At 32.4% G+C, this 15,486-nt stretch overlaps 2 protein-coding genes across 2 annotated transcripts; both read left to right on the top strand.

Annotated features, from left to right (window-relative positions):
* The first annotated feature begins 128 nt into the window (after nt 1-128).
* LOC139391836 (gap junction beta-4 protein-like) lies at nt 129-1,549 on the top strand. Its single transcript, XM_071139422.1, has 2 exons — nt 129-664; nt 923-1,549. Exons 1-2 carry the CDS (start codon nt 129-131, stop codon nt 1,224-1,226), a joined length of 840 nt encoding a protein of 279 aa, XP_070995523.1. The 3' UTR covers nt 1,227-1,549.
* A 2,553-nt stretch (nt 1,550-4,102) lies between these two features.
* LOC139391877 (gap junction beta-3 protein-like) lies at nt 4,103-4,897 on the top strand. Its single transcript, XM_071139488.1, has one exon. The coding sequence runs from the start codon at nt 4,103-4,105 to the stop codon at nt 4,895-4,897; it is 795 nt and encodes a 264-aa protein (XP_070995589.1).
* The last annotated feature ends 10,589 nt before the right edge of the window (nt 4,898-15,486 follow it).

Here is a 15,486-nt window from a genome sequence, read left to right as displayed (position 1 = left end):
TTTTTTTTTACCAGAAGGGTAGAAGCCCACTGGGAACGAGAGGCAGTTGTGGCAAGAGCCAGTGGTCTGTTGGAGGTTGAACTGAACTTATTACTACGAACTCTAATTCTACAACTTGTACCTCCACTATGAACTGGGCGTTTCTGCAGGGCCTGCTTAGCGGGGTCAACAAGTACTCCACGGCGTTCGGTCGTATCTGGCTCTCTGTCGTCTTCATCTTCAGACTCATGGTCTTCGTCGTGGCCGCGGAGAAAGTGTGGGGTGACGAGCAGAAAGACTTCGACTGCAACACGCGCCAACCTGGCTGCCACAATGTCTGTTACGACCACTTCTTCCCTGTCTCCCACAGCCGGCTCTGGGCACTCCAACTCATCTTCGTCACCTGTCCCTCACTCCTGGTCGTCCTCCATGTCGCCTACAGAGATGAACGAGAGAGGAAACACTGTCTGAAGCACGGCGAGGGATGCACCCGTCTGTATGACAATACAGGGAAGAAGCGCGGCGGCCTGTGGTGGACCTACCTCTTCAGTCTGCTCTTCAAGATGGTGGTAGACGGCGTGTTCATCTTTCTGTTGTTTTACATCTACGATGCGTACTTCTTCCCGCTGGTGGTGAAGTGCTCAGAGGACCCCTGTCCCAACGAGGTGGACTGCTTTATTGCCAGGTAATTATTATTACTATTATTATTACAAACAGAGCACACTTTGCACTGATCATTGGCATGGCCCTGCAGTTCTCCTGATCATGTGACCTGACCATCAGGAGAATCTCTTGAGCACTAAGTATCATAAATGCTGCACTTGTTGACGGTGATGAACGGCTGATGAGCTGAACCAGTATGTGATTACAATGCTTTGTTATTCTGAACGACCAAAGATCTGTACTATTTCACAAAGCTCATCTTTAACTGTCTGCTCCCTAGGCCAACAGAGAAACGAGTGTTCACGGCCTTCATGGTGGTGATAAGCTTGGTGTGTATACTCTTGACCCTGTGTGAGATCCTCTACCTGCTGGGGAAGAAGTGCAGGGAGTGTATTGGCGGAGGAGGACCCCGTGCCATCAGGGAGAGCCCCCAGTTCACCATGCCAGCTACCATACCCCTGACAGAGAAAGATACCTCTGTGTTCAAGCAGTCTGAACTGAAGAAGATGAATATGGCTGATGGGGATGGTGGACTGGATAAGAGAGAGAGCCCTGCTCCGGGTTACAGTGTGACTGTCTCTTAAGACTGTTATCTTTAATTCTGGTCCTGGAGACGCCATAACTTGTGAAGGCTTTCCGTTCAAACCCAGTATTAATACGTGATTAGATGCATCTAATCAAGGCATTGATGATTAGTTGATCAGTTGTGTTTTAGTAAGTCTAGTAGTAGTTAGTAGATAGTACTGGTCTGGACGAAAAGCCTATGGAAAGACTACAACATTCTGTCATGTCTGTGTTTAAGGCAAGGGCCACATATACTGTTCAGTGTGAGTATATGGGATACTCCAAAATGCTGTTTACAAAGTCACTGCCAAAATGGGAAAATATTTAATTGTGATTAATTAGAGAATGACATGCCATCTGTTTTTTTTTGTAAGAAGTTTTCATTTCATTAAATGTACATTATTTCTTGTATTGTCTAGATATTGACATGTGTAATATAATTTCAAGCCTGATGATTGTAGTCAGCTTGTAATTTGAAATAAAACATATTTTATTATGATCTATTATATTTTTGTTGTTGTATTTTCTATAAATATAAATGTTTCTTTAATTTCAACTAAAATATCATGATGATTTTCAACTTAAAAGTAAAGTCCCATTGAGCACAAAACTGATTGGATCCAACGCCTCTTATTCATTCCAGCAACCATTTCTAGGCCATTTTACAGTACAACAGGAAGTGCAACAGTGTTCCACTAGAAGGTATTGAATTGAATAGTACACTTTCAACGCTTTACACAATGTCATTAAATCAATCACATATTTTATCTTAGTTTAATTCGGCAAGTCAGTTAAGAACAAATTCTTATTTACAATGACGGCCTAGGAACAGTGGGTTCACTGCCTTGTTCAGGGGGCAGAACGACAGATTTTTACCTTGTCAGCTCGGGGATTCAATCTAGCAACCTTTCGGTTACTGGCCCAACGCTCTAACCACTAGGCTACCCCAACAATCTCACAGATAAATGATCATATGTGATGTATACATTTTGAATGAAGTTTGTTCAAGAGTCCCTCATTAAATATCCACATGAACCTTAATGTAACAAAGTTAATTTCATGTGGCATGCTGCAAACAAACACCTGATGAGATCAAAGTGTTTGGGTTTTTTTTGCAGTGAAAGAGAACCACAAAATGACACACCTTGATAATGAAATGATTTAAATAGTAGTTTATTCTTCAGGTTGGCAGTAGTAGGTTGGGAGTGGTCAGTAAGCAGGGGTGAAAGTACACTTTATCCACATTAAAAGGACCCCTCCTAAATTATCTGATCACAGTCACATCCGGCATGACTTAAAAATCCCCATCAGCCTCAGCAGCAGGACTAGCTGTACAGCTGTGTGATGTGGTGGCGAGAGGTGACACCTTCTATAGCTGATTGAGCCGTCTAGTCTAGAGTGTCGGCTAAATGACTCAAATATACACTGTACATTTGCTGAATGGGCATGAACACCAAATGTTCAGTGTTTGAGTATCTAGAAATATGAATCAACAACAAATACTACAAACACTTATGGTCCCCGTATCAGCTCTCTGTGAGACTGGAGGTGCTCTTATGTCCACATCCTGATACCTCTGTAGCTCCAGCTCTCCTGGCAAATAAAGGATCAGCGTTTATCTCGGAATCTGTGGCAGTGCCGGATAAATGAGGGTGACTAGGCAGACATGGAGCGGTACCAACCCAATACTCATCTGTGTGGGCCTGGGGTGTTACCGATACCAGACTCACCTGGTGGGAACACTTAGTCACCATGACAACGCCAATGTTGATTTTAACAAAGGTGTTGCGTCACTAACTGGTCAGCGGAGAGGAAAAGAAACCCAGCACTGATCCCAAAGCTTGACCACACCTCCAGAGTGAGGCTAAATCATCATGTCCAGACGTACAGTAGTCCAGCCATTTTGTTCAGCCCTGCCATTCAATAATCAAAATCAGACTGAGGCAAAGTTGTAACAGAGAGACGGACAAGCGTTGGACCGAGAGACGGACAAGCTTAGAACCGAGAGACGGACAAGCTTTGAACCGAGAGACGGACAAGCTTTGAACAGAGAGACGGACAAGCTTTGAACAGAGAGACGGACAAGCTAAAATGAATTGAGCATCAATCAGCCTAGTGATCTGAAACAACTGTAAGTACGACTTGACTTTTAATCCATCTGTAATAGTGATACGAATGACTTTTGCCTCAAAATGATGTGTATTCAACAACAAGTAAACTATCATATACTCTACCTGTTTTTGAACATGATTCCACTGTTTTATAAGAAATGATTTTGCTCAAGATGTTCTCCTACGAAATCCCGCAATAACAACAGAATGTGGATTTGTGAGCATTAGACTCTTGAGGGAAGGCAAACAGTGTTTTGATCAAATATTAAAGCCGCCTTTCTTCAAAGAACCCCACTCCTTTTAAGCAAACAGCTTCAGAAGGCGAAGAGAGAGTCGCAGGGAGATTTGGATGAAAAGTGATCAGAGTCTAAATAAAAGGCTGTGAACAGATCTTTCAAAAGAAAACTACTTTAACACCCAGAAGAAATGTGTTTCAATGTAAAATTGAAGAGTTGTATTATATGTTGTTCAGCTGGTAGATGATTCCTGTTTTTTGTGGCTTTATTACCTCTCGTTCTGTAGCCTTCCAGTAGGGCAGGCGATGGCAAAGGCAGTGTTAGGTGATGCCAAGGGGTCTGGAACTTGATTTTAAAGTAGTTCCCTTTCCCTGAAATGGAGGTTGGCGGGGCTCAATACATACCCTGGTTGTTCAACCGTTATTCATACACTTATTAATGAATCGCTTTCTCTTCTTCCTCCAGCTTCAAGTCCAAAGGCAGACGCTCATCCACACAGCCGGGTGAAAGTTCAACGGTGAAAGAAGGGGATCCCACTTCGATCTCACCATGGACTGGAAGACGTTCGAGGCGCTGCTTAGCGGGGTCAATAAATACTCTACCGCGTTTGGACGTATCTGGCTCGCGGTAGTCTTCGTGTTTCGCGTCATGGTCTTCGTCGTGGCCGCAGAACGCGTCTTTAGTGAGGACCAGAAAGACTTTGACTGCAACACCCGGCAACCCGGCTGCGCCAACGCCTGTTACGACCACTTCTTCCCTGTCTCTCACACCAGGATCTGGGCACTCCAGCTCATCTTCGTCACCTGTCCTACCTTCATGGTCGTGATGCACGTGGCGTACCGTGAGGAACGCGAACGCAAGTACCGCATCGCACACGGTGAAAACGCCCGTCTCTACGACAACACAGGACAGAAGCACGGAGGACTCTGGTGGACGTATCTCCTCAGCCTCTTCTTCAAGACGGCCATCGAGGTGGCGTTCCTCTACCTCCTCCATCTCATCTACAACAACTTTGACCTGCCGAGACGCGTCATATGCGACCTCTGGCCTTGTCCTAACCAGGTGGATTGCTACATCGGCCGGCCCACAGAGAAGAGGGTGTTTACCTACTTCATGGTAGGGGCGTCGGCTGTGTGTATAGTGCTCAACGTGTGTGAGATCTTTTACCTGATAGCCATCCGGTTGCTGAGGATCAGTCATCGGGGAAGCCTCCATACCTCCCCCAACATTAGGTGCTCTGAGCTGGACTGTGATGGGTGTCAGACGCTGGCGGCAACAGCAGAGTACCAGGAGTGCAACGAGGCCAACTTAGCCATGGAGAAGAAAAGTACATCTATATTTTGAGTCAGACAACTTTTTACAATTTAACTTTTATTAGATGACAAATCTTTATTGACTAAATGTTGTTAGCCAAAACCTGAGTTTTATCAATACATTTATTTTAGTCAAATGTCATTTTTATGGCCAACCACCTCCTCACCCTCCCTTACGGACACACCTCTGTGAGGGTGAAAGACAGACGAAGGTTAAGAGTTCTTGAAAGTGATTTGACAGGTCAGACGTTGCTGAGACGTTGCTGACGAATGCCAGAGTTTACAACACAAATGTCAGTATTTTACATATCAGCTAACCGCATTTTATGCTAATCTGGTGCCCGACTGCACAGTTGATGTTGTCGCATCCAATCATTGGTTGATGCATGTAACGTCTCAGCAAGGAAACGCAACCCCCATGCTCATCTGATCTGGCCCCCTGCTCATCTGATCTGGCCCCCTGCTCATCTGATCTGGCCCCCTGCTCATCTGATCTGGCCCCCCGCTCATCTGATCTGGCCCCCTGCTCATCTGATCTGGCCCCCTGCTCATCTGATCTGGCCCCCTGCTCATCTGATCTGGCCCCCTGCTCATCTGATCTGGCCCCCTGCTCATCTGATCTAGCCCCCCGCTCATCTGATCTGGCCCCCTGCTTTTTTCTGTATTGTTTTACCTTTTTAGATTTACGGTTAATGTATTATTATCTTAATTCGTAATTTGTTTTTATTTTTTTGTTAATAATTTCAAGTTTTCTTTACAGTGAAATGCAGGGCAGTGTAGTGACCTTTCAGGGAGCAGGTGCTCAAAATGAAAAAAGGGTTTTTTTCTTTGAAAAATATAAATGGACTTTTATCAGTCATGTCTTGAACTTCATAACATCGACTACTAGCTGCCTAATTTTAAATGTTTTCAGGCCTGTTTATTTCTGCAACAACACACTCACTCGTCACAAACTGTAAGCAAGCTAGTTACAGTGCCTCCAAAAGATATGACTGACATCTGAAAAAGGCGATCAGCTGATTTTTAGTTAAGGAAACGTAACCTTTATTTAAAAGTCAAGTCAGTTTAAGAACCAATTCTTATTTACAACGACGACGCTGGGCCAATTGTGCGCCGCCCTGTGGGATTCCCAATCACGGTCGGTTGTGATACAGCCTGGATTCGAACCACGGTGTCTGTATTGACGTCTCTAGCACTGAGCTTACCTGTCATCTTATCAATCACCTGTTATCTTATCACCTGTCATCTTATCAATCACCTGTCATATACAATGTCATCTTATCAATCACCTGTTATCTTATCACCTGTCATCTTATCAATCACCTGTCACCTTATCACGCTCACTCGTCCCTTTTATAATATCATATCCATATCATCATCATTATAATATAGTATTCCATATCATCATCATTATAATAAAGTATTCCATATCATCATCATTATAATATAGTATTCCATATCATATCCATATCATCATCATTATAATATAGTATTCCATATCATATCCATATCATCATCATTATAATATAGTATTCCATATCATCATCATTATAATATAGTATTCCATATCATCATCATTATAATATAGTATTCCATATCATATCCATATCATCATCATTATAATATAGTATTCCATATCATATCCATATCATCATCATTATAATATAGTATTCCATATCATATCCATATCATCATCATTATAATATAGTATTCCATATCATCATCATTATAATATAGTATTCCATATCATCATCATTATAATATAGTATTCCATATCATCATCATTATAATATAGTATTCCATATCATATCCATATCATCATCATTATAATATAGTATTCCATATCATCATCATTATAATATAGTATTCCATATCATCATCATTATAATATAGTATTCCATATCATATCCATATCATCATCATTATAATATAGATTTCCATATCATATCCATATCATCATCATTATAATATAGTATTCCATATCATCATCATTATAATATAGTATTCCATATCATATCCATATCATCATCATTATAATATAGTATTCCATATCATATCCATATCATCATCATTATAATATAGTATTCCATATCATCATCATTATAATATAGTATTCCATATCATATCCATATCATCATCATTATAATATAGTATTCCATATCATCATCATTATAATATAGTATTCCATATCATCATCATTATAATATAGTATTCCATATCATCATCATTATAATATAGTATTCCATATCATATCCATATCATCATCATTATAATATAGTATTCCATATCATCATCATTATAATATAGTATTCCATATCATCATCATTATAATATAGTATTCCATATCATCATCATTATAATATAGTATTCCATATCATCATCATTATAATATAGTATTCCATATCATATCCATGTCATCATCATTATAATATAGTATTCCATATCATCATCATTATAATATAGTATTCCATATCATATCCATATCATCATCATTATAATAAAGTATTCCATATCATATCCATATCATCATCATTATAATATAGTATTCCATATCATCATCATTATAATATAGTATTCCATATCATCATCATTATAATATAGTATTCCATATCATCATCATTATAATATAGTATTCCATATCATATCCATATCATCATCTTTATAATAAAGTATTCCATATCATCATCATTAGAATATAGTATTCCATATCATCATCATTATAATATAGTATTCCATATCATCATCATTAGAATATAGTATTCCATATCATATCCATATCATCATCTTTATAATAAAGTATTCCATATCATCATCATTAGAATATAGTATTCCATATCATCATCATTATAATATAGTATTCCATATCATCATCATTATAATATAGTATTCCATATCATATCCATATCATCATCTTTATATTAAAGTATTCCATATCTTCATCATTATAATATAGTATTCCATATCATATCCATATCATCATCATTATAATAAAGTATTCCATATCATATCCATATCATCATCATTATAATATAGTATTCCATATCATCATCATTATAATATAGTATTCCATATCATCATCATTATAATATAGTATTCCATATCATATCCATATCATCATCATTATAATATAGTATTCCATATCATATCCATATCATCATCATTATAATAAAGTATTCCATATCATATCCATATCATCATCATTATAATATAGTATTCCATATCATATCCATATCATCATCATTATAATATAGTATTCCATATCATATCCATATCATCATCATTATAATATAGTATTCCATATCATCATCATTATAATATAGTATTCCATATCATCATCATTATAATATAGTATTCCATATCATCATCATTATAATATAGTATTCCATGTCATATCCATATCATCATCATTATAATATAGTATTCCATATCATCATCATTATAATATAGTATTCCATATCATCATCATTATAATATAGTATTCCATATCATATCCATATCATCATCATTATAATATAGTATTCCATATCATCATCATTATAATATAGTATTCCATATCATCATCATTATAATATAGTATTCCATGTCATATCCATATCATCATCATTATAATATAGTATTCCATATCATCATCATTATAATATAGTATTCCATATCATATCCATATCATCATCATTATAATATAGTATTCCATATCATAATATAGTTTTCTTCATAATAGTTTTCTTTACAGTGAAATGCAGGGCAGTGTAGTGACCTTTCAGGGAGCAGGTGCTCAAAATGAAAAAAGGGTTTTTTTCTTTGAAAAATATAAATGGACTTTTATCAGTCATGTCTTGAACTTCATAACATCGACTACTAGCTGCCTAATTTTAAATGTTTTCAGGCCTGTTTATTTCTGCAACAACACACTCACTCGTCACAAACTGTAAGCAAGCTAGTTACAGTGCCTCCAAAAGATATGACTGACATCTGAAAAAGGCGATCAGCTGATTTTTAGTTAAGGAAACGTAACCTTTATTTAAAAGTCAAGTCAGTTTAAGAACCAATTCTTATTTACAACGACGACGCTGGGCCAATTGTGCGCCGCCCTGTGGGATTCCCAATCACGGTCGGTTGTGATACAGCCTGGATTCGAACCACGGTGTCTGTATTGACGTCTCTAGCACTGAGCTTACCTGTCATCTTATCAATCACCTGTTATCTTATCACCTGTCATCTTATCAATCACCTGTCATATACAATGTCATCTTATCAATCACCTGTCATCTTGCGGTCAGCTTATTACCTGTCATCTTATCAATCACCTGTCATCTTATCACGCTCACTCGTCCCTTTTATAATATCATATCCATATCATCATCATTATAATATAGTATTCCATATCATCATCATTATAATAAAGTATTCCATATCATCATCATTATAATATAGTATTCCATATCATATCCATATCATCATCATTATAATATAGTATTCCATATCATATCCATATCATCATCATTATAATATAGTATTCCATATCATCATCATTATAATATAGTATTCCATATCATCATCATTATAATATAGTATTCCATATCATATCCATATCATCATCATTATAATATAGTATTCCATATCATATCCATATCATCATCATTATAATATAGTATTCCATATCATATCCATATCATCATAATTATAATATAGTATTCCATATCATCATCATTATAATATAGTATTCCATATCATCATCATTATAATATAGTATTCCATATCATCATCATTATAATATAGTATTCCATATCATATCCATATCATCATAATTATAATATAGTATTCCATATCATCATCATTATAATATAGTATTCCATATCATCATCATTATAATATAGTATTCCATATCATATCCATATCATCATCATTATAATATAGTATTCCATATCATATCCATATCATCATCATTATAATATAGTATTCCATATCATCATCATTATAATATAGTATTCCATATCATATCCATATCATCATCATTATAATATAGTATTCCATATCATATCCATATCATCATCATTATAATATAGTATTCCATATCATCATCATTATAATATAGTATTCCATATCATATCCATATCATCATCATTATAATATAGTATTCCATATCATCATCATTATAATATAGTATTCCATATCATCATCATTATAATATAGTATTCCATATCATCATCATTATAATATAGTATTCCATATCATCATCATTATAATATAGTATTCCATATCATATCCATATCATCATCATTATAATATAGTATTCCATATCATCATCATTATAATATAGTATTCCATATCATCATCATTATAATATAGTATTCCATATCATCATCATTATAATATAGTATTCCATATCATCATCATTATAACATAGTATTCCATATCATATCCATGTCATCATCATTATAATATAGTATTCCATATCATCATCATTATAATATAGTATTCCATATCATATCCATATCATCATCATTATAATAAAGTATTCCATATCATATCCATATCATCATCATTATAATATAGTATTCCATATCATCATCATTATAATATAGTATTCCATATCATCATCATTATAATATAGTATTCCATATCATATCCATATCATCATCATTATAATATAGTATTCCATATCATCATCATTATAATATAGTATTCCATATCATATCCATATCATCATCTTTATAATAAAGTATTCCATATCATCATCATTAGAATATAGTATTCCATATCATCATCATTATAATATAGTATTCCATATCATCATCATTAGAATATAGTATTCCATATAATATCCATATCATCATCTTTATAATAAAGTATTCCATATCATCATCATTAGAATATAGTATTCCATATCATCATCATTATAATATAGTATTCCATATCATCATCATTATAATATAGTATTCCATATCATATCCATATCATCATCTTTATAATAAAGTATTCCATATCATCATCATTATAATATAGTATTCCATATCATATCCATATCATCATCATTATAATAAAGTATTCCATATCATATCCATATCATCATCATTATAATATAGTATTCCATATCATCATCATTATAATATAGTATTCCATATCATCATCATTATAATATAGTATTCCATATCATATCCATATCATCATCATTATAATATAGTATTCCATATCATATCCATATCATCATCATTATAATAAAGTATTCCATATCATATCCATATCATCATCATTATAATAAAGTATTCCATATCATATCCATATCATCATCATTATAATATAGTATTCCATATCATATCCATATCATCATCATTATAATATAGTATTCCATATCATCATCATTATAATATAGTATTCCATATCATCATCATTATAATATAGTATTCCATATCATCATCATTATAATATAGTATTCCATATCATATCCATATCATCATCATTATAATATAGTATTCCATATCATCATCATTATAATATAGTATTCCATATCATCATCATTATAATATAGTATTCCATATCATATCCATATCATCATCATTATAATATAGTATTCCATATCATCATCATTATAATATAGTATTCCATATCATCATCATTATAATATAGTATTCCATATCATATCCATATCATCATCATTATAATATAGTATTCCATATCATATCGATATCATCATCATTATAATATAGTATTCCATATCATATCCATATCATCATCATTATAATATAGTATTCCATATCATATCCATATCATCATCATTATAATATAGTATTCCATATCATATCCATATCATCATCATTATAATATAGTATTCCATATCATCATCATTATAATATAGTATTCCATATCATCATCATTATAATATAGTATTCCATATCATATCCATATCATCATCATTATAATATAGTATTCCATATCATAATCATTATAATATAGTATTCCATATCATATCCATATCATCATCATTATAATAAAGTATTCCATATCATCATCATTAGAATATAGTATTCCATATCATCATCATTATAATATAGTATTCCATATCATCATCATTATAATATAGTATTCCATATCATATCCATATCATCATCATTATAATATAGTATTCCATATCGTATCCATATCATCATCATTATAATATAGTATTCCATATCATCATCATTATAATAAAGTATTCCATATCATATCCATATCATCATCATTATAATATAGTATTCCATATCATCATCATTATAATAAAGTAGTCCATATCCATATCATCATCATTATAATATAGTATTCCATATCCTCATCATTATAATATAGTATTCCATATCATCATCATTATAATATAGTATTCCATATCATATCCATATCATCATCATTATAATAAAGTATTCCATATCATATCCATATCATCATCATTATAATATAGTATTCCATATCGTCATCATTATAATATAGTATTCCATATCATATCCATATCATCATCATTATAATATAGTATTCCATATCATATCCATATCATCATCATTATAATATAGTATTCCATATCATCATCATTATAATATAGTATTCCATATCATATCCATATCATCATCATTATAATATAGTATTCCATATCATATCCATATCATCATCATTATAATATAGTATTCCATATCATCATCATTATAATATAGTATTCCATATCATATCCATATCATCATCATTATAATATAGTATTCCATATCATATCCATATCATCATCATTATAATATAGTATTCCATATCATCATCATTATAATATAGTATTCCATATCATATCCATATCATCATCATTATAATATAGTATTCCATATCATCATCATTATAATATAGTATTCCATATCATCATCATTATAATATAGTATTCCATATCATCATCATTATAATATAGTATTCCATATCATCATCATTATAATATAGTATTCCATATCATATCCATATCATCATCATTATAATATAGTATTCCATATCATCATCATTATAATATAGTATTCCATATCATCATCATTATAATATAGTATTCCATATCATCATCATTATAATATAGTATTCCATATCATCATCATTATAATATAGTATTCCATATCATATCCATGTCATCATCATTATAATATAGTATTCCATATCATCATCATTATAATATAGTATTCCATATCATATCCATATCATCATCATTATAATAAAGTATTCCATATCATATCCATATCATCATCATTATAATATAGTATTCCATATCATCATCATTATAATATAGTATTCCATATCATCATCATTATAATATAGTATTCCATATCATATCCATATCATCATCATTATAATATAGTATTCCATATCATCATCATTATAATATAGTATTCCATATCATATCCATATCATCATCTTTATAATAAAGTATTCCATATCATCATCATTAGAATATAGTATTCCATATCATCATCATTATAATATAGTATTCCATATCATCATCATTAGAATATAGTATTCCATATCATATCCATATCATCATCTTTATAATAAAGTATTCCATATCATCATCATTAGAATATAGTATTCCATATCATCATCATTATAATATAGTATTCCATATCATCATCATTATAATATAGTATTCCATATCATATCCATATCATCATCTTTATAATAAAGTATTCCATATCATCATCATTATAATATAGTATTCCATATCATATCCATATCATCATCATTATAATAAAGTATTCCATATCATATCCATATCATCATCATTATAATATAGTATTCCATATCATCATCATTATAATATAGTATTCCATATCATCATCATTATAATATAGTATTCCATATCATATCCATATCATCATCATTATAATATAGTATTCCATATCATATCCATATCATCATCATTATAATAAAGTATTCCATATCATATCCATATCATCATCATTATAATATAGTATTCCATATCATATCCATATCATCATCATTATAATATAGTATTCCATATCATATCCATATCATCATCATTATAATATAGTATTCCATATCATCATCATTATAATATAGTATTCCATATCATCATCATTATAATATAGTATTCCATATCATCATCATTATAATATAGTATTCCATGTCATATCCATATCATCATCATTATAATATAGTATTCCATATCATCATCATTATAATATAGTATTCCATATCATCATCATTATAATATAGTATTCCATATCATCATCATTATAATATAGTATTCCATATCATATCCATATCATCATCATTATAATATAGTATTCCATATCATCATCATTATAATATAGTATTCCATATCATATCCATATCATCATCATTATAATATAGTATTCCATATCATCATCATTATAATATAGTATTCCATATCATATCCATATCATCATCATTATAATATAGTATTCCATATCATCATCATTATAATATAGTATTCCATATCATATCCATATCATCATCATTATAATATAGTATTCCATATCATAATATAGTTTTCTTCATAATAGTTTTCTTTACAGTGAAATGCAGGGCAGTGTAGTGACCTTTCAGGGAGCAGGTGCTCAAAATGAAAAAAGTTTTTTTTTCTTTGAAAAATATAAATGGACTTTTATCAGTCATGTCTTGAACTTCATAACATCGACTACTAGCTGCCTAATTTTAAATGTTTTCAGGCCTGTTTATTTCTGCAACAACACACTCACTCGTCACAAACTGTAAGCAAGGTAGTTACAGTGCCTCCAAAAGTTATGACTGACATCTGAAAAAGGCGATCAGCTGATTTTTAGTTAAGGAAACGTAACCTTTATTTAAAAGTCAAGTCAGTTTAAGAACCAATTCTTATTTACAACGACGACGCTGGGCCAATTGTGCGCCGCCCTGTGGGATTCCCAATCACGGTCGGTTGTGATACAGCCTGGATTCGAACCACGGTGTCTGTATTGACGTCTCTAGCACTGAGCTTACCTGTCATCTTATCAATCACCTGTTATCTTATCACCTGTCATCTTATCAATCACCTGTCATATACAATGTCATCTTATCAATCACCTGTCATCTTGCGGTCAGCTTATTACCTGTCATCTTATCAATCACCTGTCATCTTATCACGCTCACTCGTCCCTTTTATAATATCATATCCATATCATCATCATTATAATATAGTATTCCATATCATCATCATTATAATAAAGTATTCCATATCATCATCATTATAATATAGTATTCCATATCATATCCATATCATCATCATTATAATATAGTATTCCATATCATATCCATATCATCATCATTATAATATAGTATTCCATATCATCATCATTATAATATAGTATTCCATATCATCATCATTATAATATAGTATTCCATATCATATCCATATCATCATCATTATAATATAGTATTCCATATCATATCCATATCATCATCATTATAATATAGTATTCCATATCATATCCATATCATCATAATTATAATATAGTATTCCATATCATCATCATTATAATATAGTATTCCATATCATCATCATTATAATATAGTATTCCATATCATATCCATATCATCATCATTATAATATAGTATTCCATATCATCATCATTA

Source organism: Oncorhynchus clarkii, chromosome 32, assembly GCF_045791955.1.
Source record: "Oncorhynchus clarkii lewisi isolate Uvic-CL-2024 chromosome 32, UVic_Ocla_1.0, whole genome shotgun sequence".
NCBI classification, from domain to species: domain Eukaryota; kingdom Metazoa; phylum Chordata; class Actinopteri; order Salmoniformes; family Salmonidae; genus Oncorhynchus; species Oncorhynchus clarkii.
The sequence above is the reverse complement of the archived record's forward strand: the minus strand, read 5'-3'. Positions and strand labels throughout refer to the sequence as shown.